At 48.5% G+C, this 13144-nt stretch overlaps 3 protein-coding genes across 3 annotated transcripts; 2 read left to right on the top strand and 1 right to left on the bottom strand.

Moving 5' to 3' along the window:
- Positions 1–375: 375 nt before the first annotated feature.
- BC939DRAFT_441555 (histone-fold-containing protein) lies at positions 376–2039 on the top strand. Its single transcript, XM_051554256.1, has 5 exons — positions 376–762; positions 861–898; positions 1047–1254; positions 1394–1474; positions 1630–2039. The coding sequence occupies exons 1-5, from the start codon at positions 601–603 to the stop codon at positions 1825–1827; spliced, it is 687 nt and encodes a 228-aa protein (XP_051415400.1). The 5' UTR covers positions 376–600; the 3' UTR covers positions 1828–2039.
- A 70-nt stretch (positions 2040–2109) lies between these two features.
- BC939DRAFT_526190 (uncharacterized protein) lies at positions 2110–8266 on the bottom strand. The gene is made up of 10 exons (XM_051561353.1): positions 7443–8266; positions 6867–7219; positions 6682–6708; positions 6412–6588; positions 5619–6320; positions 5340–5517; positions 5195–5253; positions 4942–5110; positions 4483–4845; positions 2110–4387 (listed from the first exon to the last, which is right to left on the bottom strand). The coding sequence occupies exons 1-10, from the start codon at positions 7963–7965 to the stop codon at positions 2187–2189; spliced, it is 4752 nt and encodes a 1583-aa protein (XP_051415399.1). The 5' UTR covers positions 7966–8266; the 3' UTR covers positions 2110–2186.
- Positions 8267–12040: 3774 nt separating this feature from the next.
- BC939DRAFT_393681 (uncharacterized protein) lies at positions 12041–12968 on the top strand (the record flags this gene model as incomplete). Its single annotated transcript, XM_051552101.1, has 3 exons — positions 12041–12067; positions 12184–12481; positions 12706–12968. Coding segments are annotated over 3 exons (588 nt in total), but the record flags the coding sequence as incomplete, so codon positions are not given.
- Between the last annotated feature and the right edge of the window lie 176 nt (positions 12969–13144).

Genomic DNA, 13144 nt, shown 5'->3' with positions numbered 1-13144 from the left:
CTTTATTCGTCATGAGTAAAGTTTCGCGTCGGTCATTACGTCGTCATAGGGAAGATGTGTCTTCTCTGCCTAAACGGGTAGGAGGTCTCAGTCAGGATTAAAGCCTATCAAATCCGAAAGGGTTTTTTGCCGCAAATCGTTTGATACCCAAGTCCTTTCTAGGGGGGCAGCTGGGGGGAGCACAGCATTGAGGAATCCAGCGATCAAAGAGGAAAAGACTCAGGGTTGGTGGCCAAAACCCTATTTCCTTTCCATTTGCGGCCGGTAATAAAGATGAGACTCCAGCCCTTATTTTGATTGGCCAATTGCTCCCCACGCAGTCCAGGACTCTCAGCCTTTGTGTGAGTGTGTGAGTGTGTGTTTCTTCCCCAGCACCTGACTGGCTGGCTCTCTCCTCCTCTCTCCCTCTCTCCCTCTCTCTGCTTTCGCCCATCAGATTTCAGGAACCAGCTCATCCGCCATCCTCCCAGCCACTCCTCGTCCTCTTTCCGCTGCAAACATCCGCCCTCAGCATTCCCTCTTGACATCCCCCATCCTTCATCATCAACAAGGATCCACCAACAGCCCGCAGACAACAGCCAGTCCAATACCCAACCAGCTATGACACAGCAGCAGCAACAACAACAGCAGCAGCAGCAGTTTGCACAGGATTTTTGGGAGGAGCAAATCCTGGCTGCTGAGCACTATGATTCTGACTTCAAGAACCATCCTCTGCCGCTGGCACGTATCAAGAAGGTCATGAAATCCGATCCTGACGTCAAGGTATCGTCTTACTTGCCTGTTCTTATCCTATCGAGAGACGAACGTCTTAATGTTAATGTAACTCTCGGGTGTTGTCTCATATATTTTTTCTTTACTAGATGATCTCTGCAGAGGCACCTATCCTCTTCTCCAAAGCGTAAGAAGCAATTACACAGGACGGCTCAAAGCCCAAAAAAAAAACAAAAAACACACGTACAACATATTCATAGACTGTAACTCCGAAACCCCCGCTTTCCGTCCTTTCCTCACTCACTCACTCTGTCGTGTCGTGTCTCAACAATTAGCTGCGAGATCTTCATCTGCGAAATCACACGGCGGGCATGGCTGCAGGCCGAAGACAACAAGCGGCGGACACTGCAGCGGAGCGATGTCGCCACAGCAGCCTCGAAATCCGATCAGTTTGATTTTTTGATTGATATCGTCCCCAGAGAAGAGCCCACCAAGCCCAGCAAGCGGGCCTCCTCTGCGCGAGGGGATGAGGCCACAGCGGAGGTAATTAAATACCAGGAAGATACTGAGCAACTGGTTTATGGAGCGATGGACGCATTTTTTTTTTTTTTTTGTCCGCTTTGGATATTAACCCGTCTATCTATCTGTCTGTCTCCCTATAACCTCTTGCGCCTTGAAATAGCCGGAGGCATACGACGAGCAGCAGCAACAGTATGCACAGTACTACCCACCAGCACCAGGAGCCATTCCCGGCTATTCACACGTAAGCCCCGTATTGCAACGCACCACCACCACCACCACCCACCACCCACCACCAAGTCCTTTTATAACTGAAAACCTTACATTACGCTAATATATTTTCCCAAATACCATCTTTTTTGCTATCTTCCGAACGATATATTTTGGTTTCTGAAACAGGCCATCGACCCCCAGTTCTACCAGGCAGTTTCACACGACCAGTTCCAGCAGTACATGCAGTACCAACAAGCATATGCTCAGCAGCAGCAACAGCAGCAACAGCAACCCCCAGGAGCAGCAGCAGCTCAGCCAGTGACATCTCACAGCAGGAATGCATCCGCAGGCTATGCACAGGAGGCAACGAGTCGACAGAGCTAGACGAAAGAACGGGAGTTCGACCAACTTCACTCATGTCAAACCCTAGTTCGCATTGGTACCGCTGGACGTTGGACCTGTCGAGGCTTTATCTTCATGTCGTTGAACATTATTCTCATAAGAAGTCGTAATCATTTTATTCGTATATATGTTTGGCATTAAAAAGAAAAGCAGAAACGGGCGCAAAGCCGCTTCGTTTTCTCAATAGCACCCTGACAGTCTACATCTCATATCAAGTGTTTTCATTTTCTTATTTATTCAAAAAAAAAAAAAAAAAAAAAAAAAGTATATAGACATACATAATGAAAAACCATAGAGTCCTTCTCCAGATAGAACGCCCGCCTTCCATCATTGTCGGTCCCCTATGTAAAGATCTCCATAGGCACCACAACACCCTCAACGGCTCCTCCCATAAGATTCTCCTTGTTCAAGAAATTGATCGGGAACTCGACCAAGTGTCCCGTCACCTTCTGCAACCGCTCCGTCACGTCCTCAACCGTTGCTCCCTCCATCGCCACATGTCCAATCAACACTTTCTTCGGGTTCGGCACAAAGTCACGATAGTCGTCCCAGGTCTCGACAGTATTGTCCGGCACACATCTGAACACCTCCCTAAAGATCTCCGTATTCGTCTTCGCCACACGCTTCCACCAACCCTCGTAAAAGTCATCGTGGAGTGGATCCGTCACAATCTGGTGCGCGGCCTCGGGATCATCCGCGGCCCGCTTCTTGGCTTGTCCTGTGGAATGGGGTGAGCGCCACTGGTCAGTAGCTTGAGTCTCTTCCTCGTTCGGCATGTAGACCTGCACGCGACCGCGGCGGTCGTTAAACCGATGGTGACGGCGCTGGCCTTGATCTTGGCCTCCTTCAGGGCCATGTCCATGATCCAGTCCGTGACCATGTCCATATCCATGCTCACGGTGGATAGTGTTCTCTTCCAGGGACACGATCTCGCTGTCAATAGCCTGCGTCGGGTGAAGCTGTGACCGTTGCTCCTGCTGTGCTTGTTGTTCTTCATTCGCCTTGCGGATCAATTCCTGGCGGGTCTGTTCTGGGTCCTTGGAGGGTGAATCCAGATCGACAGGCAGAACACTAGCCTCGGTCACCACATCGTGCTCCACATGTGGCAGCAATCCGAGGTGCTCCTTGAACAAGTCCGCACGGAGGGTATGTGCTAGCTTTCCAGCTTGGTATGGCTCACCGTTCATGCGCGAGGGAACCATTTCAGTATCTTCAATGATGATAGCAATCTCTGAATCGCGAAATCCGACCTGGGAGCGATCATTGATATTGGCTGATCCACAGATAATAATGCGATCGTCGATGATCATCAGTTTGCTGTGAATATACAGTTGCTCTGTCACGAAATCATCGACTTCGTTGTCTACAGTCGGCTCCTCGACATGAACCGGAGCAGGTATGTCCGCCGTTGGGTGCTCCATAGGATCCGCTACCTCTTCTGAATCTGGGCCAGTCGGCCCTTGAGGACGCGCCATTCCTTCCTGATTAGCAGCAGCGGCCGACGCTCCAGGAATTGGCTCGACTATCGACTCCGAGTCCCTGGTCGAGCGGACCTCTGGCGAAATATCCGTCTCATATCCACGAGTCTCCGCAATGTCCTCCTCCTGAACAGAGTCATCACTATCTTCGTCTGAGTCATGGTGCAGTGGGTGACGGAGACGCTGGAGGCGCGACTTCCTGGCCATTCTGTGATGTCGCGGCTCCACATCTCCTCTATCCTTATCGCCCTTCTTCCTCTCTAGCTTATCGCGCATCCTCGTTCCAAATCCATCCTTTAACTCAGGGCTAGTTCGCCCGGATTTTCTGTAAGGTTGGTTGGCTGCCTCAGTTTTTTCAGCTTGCCTGGTATCGCGCTGGATCTCAGTGTTCAGTCGCTCATCAGCCAACGAATTATCGGTCGCCGCTGGAACATACCCATGCTCCATGATCGCCTGGTTCATGGCCCTCTTGGTGATACTCTCATCCCAGGTCTTGAGCATATCCAACCCCTTGCGATCATCGGCAACGGCCTTAATTCTCGCCGCCGCCTCGCCCTTTGGAATGGGCTCCAGCAAGTATTTGGATGCCAGGGACTTGTTATTACCCCTGCTGGGGAGCGATTTGGTATCTTGATTAGAGTCACCCTGGCCCTGAGCTCTTCCTTGCTGTCCAGAATCCGCTTGACCTCTTTGTTTATCCCTCTGTTGCTGCTCAGCCTCTTTGACCGCTTCTACGATGGCATCGAATTTTCCGTGCTTGATACGGTCGAAACTGCGAAGACCAAAGAAGCCGATGTACTGATCCGGATCTACGCCACTGGCGATCAGGCGCTCCAAGACAGAGTTTCCGCCACGACAAATGGACACGTATTGAAAATGCATAACCTTTCGTAGCGTGCCTGCCTCGCTCGACATGATATCGGCTTCAAAGGCGGGCATCAGGGGCATGATCACAATCACACGGAATTTCTTGCCCTCGCTATGCGCTTTCAAAATACGTTCCACAAGGGCGATACCAATCTTGTTCTTGATATCCGGATTGCCGTTTTCCGTAGCCAGTGTAACTGTTAACAGAATAAATTGTTAAAAAAAAATTGTCAGTTTTGCTACAATGCCCTGAGACGTTTACTGTCGCCATGCAATAGTGTCATTTGCTTACCAAAGAATTGGTTCTCGATGTAAATGAAATGCTCCGCGCTCTGGATACAGGCCAAGTACGCAGCTTGGATAGATTGCTCCAAATCCACACCCTGAGACCAAATAGTGCTGCTTCGCAGAATCTGGACCTTCTGCGTACCAGTCCAGCCGGATTCATTGCGAGTACTCACAAACTCTCCCTTGGGCGTCAGGAATTTCATGTGTGTCTTTTTCATGCCCTTTTCACGTTTTACAAGGTTCCAGCGCTGGACAAAATGACGTGCAATGTCGCGTGCGGGTTGACCCACCACTCCAAGTGAGACATCGTGCCAGGGCATACGTGCCAGCAGCTTCTTCTCGATTAGATCGCTGTTGTAATCCTTGACTAGATGAGATGGATCAAAGAATATCGAAATATAATCAGAGAGTGCTATTCGGAGGCTTGGGGGAGCTTCCAGCAGAATAGGCAGTGATAACCTACCATTGACAAAGTCCTTAATGCGTGGGTTGGAGTAGTCCTGACCAGGCCAAATGGTTCCTTTGCCTGAAGGATGATAATCCGACAATTGATGTGTCCTGCTATCATATCGTCCAAAGCACATGTCCAGACCTCCGATGAATGCAAGTCGACAATCAATCACACAGATTTTCTACTCACGACAACATACAACGTTGATCAACATGCTGTAGAAAAATCTCGTTGTATTCAGTCAACCCGCGAAATGGATACATACCTCGTGGTGGGCCCAGAATTGGGTCGTCTTAACACCAAGGTGATCTGGATGACGCTGGACTAGATGTCAAAGCCACAGAAGCCCAAGTTAAATTGGTTCTCAGAATGAAAATTGGTAGTATGTCAACAGGCGGTACCATGCTTACCCTGAATATTGGGGTGGAGATTCTGCAGCCAGATCTTGGTATGAGCAGAGTCGAGGGTCAAGGCGAGTGAGATCTCCTTGTAGACGACAATATATATCATGACTCCCTCCATGGCTTTTCTCTTTAAGAGTCGGTCCAGTCTGAATTCTTCATTCTTCTCTGGAGGACGTCGAAGGTACTAAAAGGCCCTCAGAGGTCAGAGGTGAGCAGTAAACCGTATCAATACACCGCTCATCGAAATCCACTCCAAAGACACACTGACATGCTATTGGACACTACCAGTTCCGGAGATAGCCACCAGTCGCAGATGTAGATCTCATTCTTGGCGGCAAGGATGGCATCCGAGATCGCATGGAAATAGTTCTTGCCGTCCACATAGTACCGGACCTTGACATCCTCTCGTTGCGGCGCAAAGCTGCCAAATCGATGCGAGGTTACCCATGGGCTGGACTGCTTCATCATATTAAAATGGTCCATCCATTCGCGCATCTCACGATTGTGGTCTCCTTTGATCTCGATCCTGCGGTGGCGATTTCCGACCTCAATATGATGCATATTCAGCCCCATATGTTGCTCTTTGTGCTGGACGAAGAACGTTTGGTCAAAGATGAACACCTCCGTGGGTTCGTTCGATCCGATATTAGAGCAGAACGCCAGATAAGAATCTCGGAGCAGGGCCCAGTTCTTTCTCCATGGTGAGTATCCGTTGCAGCCACAAATGGCGTTGGTGCTGTCAGTAATTTTGGTATCCACATACGCCTCCTTGCCTTTCCAACCCATATCCTTGGTAATTGACATGGCTGAAATCTCCAGGAACTCGTACAAGTCGTATGCAATCGTCCAGCAGAGTTGTTGCAGCACCTGGAGGAGGTAGTTCTGGAAAGCCTGGCGACGGGCGAGGTTTGTCCGTCGAAGGTAATTTGTCCTTTCCTCAGTCTTCATGCCAAAACTTGCTTTCACCATCGCGAAGGCGTCTGAGAGCTGGAGGATGAAGAAAAAACGGTGAGTTGGCATTTTTACGAGGGCCATGCGCCGCCATAGCCTGAACGCGATCAAAGACACGAAACCCTACATGACCAGGAAACTTTGGCAGGTTGTCGAACCGCTTTGTTGCAAGGCTGAGATGCAACTTGTAAAAATCGTACATCGTCCTGCGAATGACCCATTTGACATCGCCGTATTGCAGTTCCACGCGGAAGAGGATTTGCTTGCTGAAGTTGAGGTTGATTTCGGAATCGGCAACAGCAAGCTATATACAATAGCGAAGCGGTTTCTTGGTCAATATCCTCTGAATGTCAGAATCTTAGGATACTCAATTGGATGCACAAACGCTTGTACCCACCTTCAGCATCTGGAAGATCACAGGAGGCTATAGTGCGATGCAATCGATGTAGCCGTTAGCGCGAGTCGCTTGTTCAGGCGGCTAGGAACCGCCATATGTGCATATTTGGCAGAATCTAATTTTGTACAGCCCACTTCAAATGCACTGAATGAACAGTGATAAAAATAGCGCATGAATTAACCTACTGAACGGCGACCCTTGTCATCTCTTCGTAGCCAGAGCGCAGGAACAGCCAACCCTGTCACCGCCAAGGATGCCACCGGGATATCCACATTTCCCAAGCTCTTGGAACGGTTTGACTTTGCGAACGCAGTAGTAGCGCTATTCAGGAATAGTGCGTTGCGAACATTCTCCTTGTTAAAGATCTTTGGGAACAGATGAGGATGCGGTGCGTCTCCAGTAACATCATTACGATGATGAGTATGATGGTCATGTGGCTGACCGTGCTCAAGATCACCGACCCCATTACGGATGCTGGAGGAGGGCCTTGTCGGGGTAGAGCCCTCTGGCCTGGACTGGCGAAGTCGATCTACAGCGGCTGATGCAAATGATAAATTACATTGAATTTAACAAACAGACAAACAAAAGGAAAAAAATGTTAGGCAAGAATGAAATATATGAGATTATGCAGCATTCGAGACGTTGGTTCATCCATGAACGTTCCCCCTCGTATCCCTCTTTCTATATCAATCTCTGCCTTTTTTTTTTTTTATCATTGTGAATCCGTCTTCTTTATTTTTCAAGCAGAAACGAATGCGTACCTTTCTCGGAGGGGTGCTGAGTCGGATCAGAGGGATGAGATGGGGATAGGTGAGGTCGATTATTGAGATGATAACCAGTTTCTGTTGGTGATGCAGGCTGCTGGTGCTCCTGTCCCTGCTGCTGAGCAAGACGGACACGATCGACCAGGCTGGCGAGTTTGAAGTTCCTGGCTGGAGTCTGGGCGGCAGAAGGCGGCTCTGCGGCACTCTTTTCGTGATCGACAGAGTCCTTCTCGAGCTTTGGAGATAAATGGTCTTCATACTGCTGCTGTTGTGGTGCGAGTTGCTGTGGCTGTAGCTGCTGCTGTCCGTGGACCGAATGTCTGTCGTCATTCAAGTCAAGAAACTTTTCGTTTAAATCATCAGGCTGGAGCTTGTTGCCACTACCAAGGGTATTTGAAACCTGTTTAGGAGGATGTTGAAATTGTTGTTGTTGCTGCTGTTGATAGCCAGATCCAGTCGAGGTCAGGTCGGCAAGGTGGACCGGCTGGGTCGAGGAATCCTGCTGCAGTGAGGGATCCATCGCTACTTCGCTCTTCCGATCTATCTTGCGATCAATACCTTCCTTGTTGCTGTTGTTGTTGTTGTTGTTGTTGCTGTCGGTGTCGCCGATCTGTGTGTGTCCGAGTGAGTGGGGAGGCGGGAAGATGGGGAGTAAAACTCAGAATTTGCGGTAAGGACGGAGGTGGAGAGGAGGAAATCCAGCGCGCGGGTATGTGTGTTCTGCGATATGTGGACGGGGATGGAGATGGAGATGGAGATGGAGGAGACAAAGCCGAGCCAGGACCAGCAAAGTGCAGAGGGAGTGTGAGGGAGTGTGAGGGAGATAAAGGAGAAAAGATGATGCGCCCAGCTGGTTTGCCATTCAAACAGCTGGAACTATTCCTGAGTAAGACCTGTTGTTCACAAAAAGGGATTCATTTCTTATCGCTCTCAGCGGCAATAGACAACAAACAAAATAAAAATGACGGAGCTTCGCCCTCCCCCGGCCTTGCTTGCATGCCAAACCGCCCACTTGCATCACCCGTGTGCAACAGTCCTCTGCTCTTCCGTGCATTCTTATTTTTGCTTCCTAGAAGAGCTCATACCGTAACACCCAGCCATTGTTCAAGACGTACATGTATTCCTAGGAAGCACAACACACTCGAGAGATTTGTGTGAGCGTATCTTCCAGGCTGGAGGTTACTATGCGCGCCTATGTTGCATATAGCCATGGACGAACGATATAAATAAAAATTCGCTCTCCATTGTATTCGCACAACGCACATTGGCATAGAAAGCAGTTCTCGATTCGTGGCCTTAGTTTCCCGCATCCCCTTTTCTGTCCACGAGCGTGGTCTAGCCAAAACAATACGCTGATCTTGAGAATCCGAGCCTGTAGTCGCCTTTAAGATTCGGTAGCATCAGACTTGTCTCATTACTCGAGCATGAAAATAGATCACAATGACTCTGGCGGGTGCGCCGGAAGTCGATGTATGGATGTTTCGAAAGCCCCGATATCCTTCGGAAAGCCATTTGGTTCGTAGAGTGTCATGGCCGTGCATAGGGAGGCATTTGCAACTCGCGCTGATCATTTTGAATAGTTGCTGGGAAACGGTCGCAACTCGATGCCCTCCAGATGTATCTTGCCTCCAATATTCGAGATTTTTAACCGGAAGAGTGCGCGTTCAAGCGCGAAGAGCACCGACAGTTCTGCGTAGGAATCAATGGAGCGGCAAGAATGATAAAGGAAATCAAGGTGCAACGAAATCAAAGCATGGCTTCCCACAGTTCGTTCATTGTTGAAAAGCGCATCTGTGAACGCGCCAAAACCTTAAACCTTTTTTTTTCGCGTCCACGCGCACAGCACACTCATGCACACCGACTCACCGCTCACATACTCCAAACAAGGTAATATAAACACTGCACTGATCCCACGAGCCTTTGCCACGGGGCGTTATAACTTCTTCAGCCGGGAAGTAAAGACAGAACATCTCAGTAATTGACTTTGGTAGAGTACATGCACCCACGATATAATATAGCCAGGCACGGTAGGCTATTGTTCCTACTTTATGAACACTCTATCACCACAGTACCATCAACAAGGCCCAAGGGTAAGTAAAAGCATCTATTGTTGATGCTAATGCCCAGATCCTGATGTTACATTTGCTAATGATCGGGCCGATCCTTGTATCACGTCGTCATCGCCATTAGGGCCTAAGGACTGACAGAAAAGCGACTTCATTTCTAAAATGGCAGACGCTGTGGAAGAGAGCGAGGACTAGGGCAAGGTAGCCAGCAGTAGCCGACTGTCAACGATTTGTCTTCATGCTATATCCTATCTCAGCTGTTTCTAAGAGTAAGCCGACTTGAAAGCCTCCAAGCAAACACATAAATCGCTAATTCCTATTCCGCAGCGTATACGGACTTCAAACCGAAAGGTGGAAGATGCTTTTTTACCAAGAAGGCTAAAGTGCAATCACCAGTAGTAAGTACCATGCCACGCCGTTTTTTTTTTTTTTTTTTTTTTAGCAGCCAACACAGGGTTACTGATTATGCCACACTTTCCTTCCCTGTTTTAGCTTCATCCACGGGTTCATCGTCGAGAGCAACAACGTCTTCATCATCACTGTTCACGAAACAAGAGTAGAAGGATATCTTGGTTCACCCCATCCCGACACAAGCGTCGCTGCCATATGAGGCACTCGGTTACTTGGAACGATTCCAAAAGCTCTCAATTCCGGTCCTAAGGGCGCATTATATGAGCTTCATGATTTCATTGAAGCCAGATTTGACGCCGACAAGCACTACGGCCTTTACAGGATATATGTTAATATCATGGGTAGCAAGCGAGAGATACAAAAGGCTTGAGGATCATGAAGGTAATGGTGTGATATTTATAATAATAACCATCTGTCGTATTTTCATTTCTGTTAAGCTGAGGCTGTCCTGCAGTCTACTTTTTTACATGGCGAATAAGCCTACGGGCTATTTCAACGCTATCGAATGCCTCGCCGAACGCCACATACCCTTGGCCCTACATGTTCTGAGCGACTTGTGAATTTTCGTTACATCCGCACTGCTCCTAATCAGTTCATCCAACGGACCAAAGACGAGAAATAGACTAGGTAATTCGTCAATTTGATCCGCACAGCTCAACAGGCATGGGATGACTTGGACAACATTTTTCTATAGAACCCGGACTCGACTTCGTATAAAAAAGACAGCTTCCACAAGCATAAAAAAAGCTTGATACGGGCTTTGGCCCTGGATGATAGACAACGGCGCAGGTTATGGGCACGACGGGGAGCGGATCTGGATCCAGCTACAAAAGGATAAAGCCTATGTTTCCCCTTCGCTGCTTAGCCCAAGCACAAGGCAACCAATCAAAAATTGTCCAGGGTTGTGTGTTGTTAAGGGTAATGTAAACTTTTTTGTTCTACCTTTCTCCCGCCCGGCTCACATTCTGGCTTCCCTTCCCCACAATCCTCCACGGACAAGGCCGCCTTTCTTCACCTACAGTCGCACACATACACACAACACCAGGCCAGACATGCTCGAAGTTGTCACTCGACCAGCAAAGGCCTTCGCCTATGGAACCGCCCTCTTCAGGTACGGCATACGTACCTCCGACTGTCCGTTCGCTCATTCGGCACGTTTGCAGATTCCTCTCGGACAGAGTCGCCATGCTGACCGAGTCCATGAGGGGAACTGATCAAGCTGTGCGCTCACCTATGCATACTGCAGGACACTAAAGCATGTCGTTTTCTACAACCTCTTGCGTCATCAAAATCTCTCTCTCTCTCTCTCTCTCTCTCTCTCTCTTCTAGCTTCTGTTCGTTGCTCAATGTCGTCCAGGCGTTTTCGCTGTTTTTGAGACCGTTTTCGAGACGCCTCTTCTTTGAGGTGAACGCCCGTGTAGCCGGTTCCATGTGGAAGGTCATGCAGGTATGCTACTTTTATTGTTTCAAGTTATAACGCATGGTCTATTCTCGTCAACTGATACTCACATCCATTGTTCTGTCTTCTCATACGTCAATAGATGATCATGGAGGTATGTTGGATCAATTGGGACACCCATTATCATCGGGATAGTGCACATGGAGCAACAAAAGCAAAATCAATTCGTATAGCAGCGCAAGAGCGGGAAGCAATACCTCATTATCCTGCCGCATCGTCTCTACATCTATGCAGAATTTATGCAGAATCTGCGCAGGAGAGACGGGTACCAGCGGATGATAGTGAAGGGTGCGCTGCTCTCCACGCAGTGTTTTTGTTGTTGGGGCAGTGTGACCCTGAAAGTGATCGAGGATTTCCCCCTAGATGTTTATTTTATGGTTTTTATTCTTCCTAATCTGAACCGGTACACGGACACTTAGAAAAAACATAAAGCTGTTATCACCTTTTCGGGTGACAAGATCCCGCACCACGAGAGCGCATTGGTCTTTGGTAATCACCGGTCCTTTGTCGACTTTTACATGTTCCATTCAGTCGCAGCAAGGAGGGGCATGGTCAACTACATGAAGGTACAGAAAAACGCTGCAAGAAGTCCATCATAACCATACATCTGCATGCCACTGCCACTAACGCTATATTTCTTTCCTGACTGTCACTGGTAGTACTTTGCGAAGGACTCGTTGAAATATGTAAGTGCGAAGCAGGACATCTTACCATGCATTGCCTTGCCTTGTTAGTCTCGTTTTTAAGTTAGCACGACACAGCGGTCTCTGATTCTATTTGTCTTCCTGTCATCTTGCAATAGATCCCATTCTATGGATGGGGCATGTGGATCATGGGCATGTTGTTTATCAACCGCAACTGGCAGCAGGATCAAATTAAGATCAACAAGATGTTCGCACAGATACTGGACATTCAGGCACCCGTCTGGATCGCCAGCTTCTTGGAGGGCTCTCGTCTGACACCTAGTAAACTGGCTGCTTCTCAAAAGTTCATGATGGGACGCGGTCTTCCGTTGCTGTCGAATGTCATGATGCCTAGGACAAAGGGATTCATTGCATGTGTCAACAAGTTCCGTGGAACCCATGTCAAGTGCGTTTATGGTATGTTCAAACAAATCGCGTCTGGAGGGATTCAGCCAGGTGGCGATCCATCCTAGGGATTTTCTATGATTTCCTTTTTTTTTTGTTTTTTTAATTCCCGAGTGAAGAACGGTCACCTCTTGCAGCCGTTTTGGCGCCTTTTTTTTTTTGTTTTTTCTCTTACTTTGTTTAGTAAATCCAGCTAGACTACGATTAACCTCCATGTATTTTGCTTTACCTTGTAGACTTTACATTCGCCTACTACCATAGGACTCTGGGCTTTGGAGTGCCGCCAGATCTGGTGCGTGTCCACACAGGTCAATTGAGCCCCGAGTACAAGTTTCATGTGCATGTGAGGCGTTACCAGATCGAGGACTTGCCCACGGATGAGGAGAAGCTGAGCGAATGGGTCGTGCAAAAGTATGTGGAGAAGGATGCGTTCCTAGAGAACATGAAGGAGAACTGGACGGATGATATTGAAGGAGGCGTGTGGAGTGAGAAGTGGTAAAGATGAGGGGCAGGAAGCATGAATGGAAATTGAGGTGCAGATTTGTGCTTCATTTTTTAGACGCGCACTATATTTATTAAATACGCTTGTATGGAACATGGCTGTTGATTTTAGTTGCTCCGCTGTGCTTTCTGTCGAAAGTCGAAAAGAAGAATGTTGACGATCGGAGATACGTT

This window comes from Gamsiella multidivaricata (assembly GCF_025024155.1).
Source record: "Gamsiella multidivaricata strain RSA 2152 chromosome Unknown BC939scaffold_11, whole genome shotgun sequence".
NCBI classification, from domain to species: Eukaryota; Fungi; Mortierellomycota; class Mortierellomycetes; order Mortierellales; family Mortierellaceae; genus Gamsiella; species Gamsiella multidivaricata.
Note: the sequence above shows the minus strand (reverse complement) of the source record. Positions and strands in the feature narration are given on the sequence as shown.

Bases quoted from the DNA above. Each gene is read 5' to 3' on its own strand.
- BC939DRAFT_526190 (XM_051561353.1), bottom strand. From the start codon at position 7,965: ATGGATCCCTCACTGCAGCAGGATTCCTCGACCCAGCCGGTCCACCTT. The intron at 6,589-6,681 runs GTGGGTACAAGC...TATTGTATATAG, and splicing joins TGATCTTCCAGATGCTGAAG to CTTGCTGTTGCCGATTCCGA. The intron at 6,321-6,411 runs GTAGGGTTTCGT...TTCATCCTCCAG, and splicing joins TGCCAAAGTTTCCTGGTCAT to CTCTCAGACGCCTTCGCGAT.
- BC939DRAFT_441555 (XM_051554256.1), top strand. From the start codon at position 601: ATGACACAGCAGCAGCAACAACAACAGCAGCAGCAGCAGTTTGCACAG. The intron at 763-860 runs GTATCGTCTTAC...TTTCTTTACTAG, and splicing joins AATCCGATCCTGACGTCAAG to ATGATCTCTGCAGAGGCACC. The intron at 899-1,046 runs GTAAGAAGCAAT...CTCAACAATTAG, and splicing joins CCTATCCTCTTCTCCAAAGC to CTGCGAGATCTTCATCTGCG.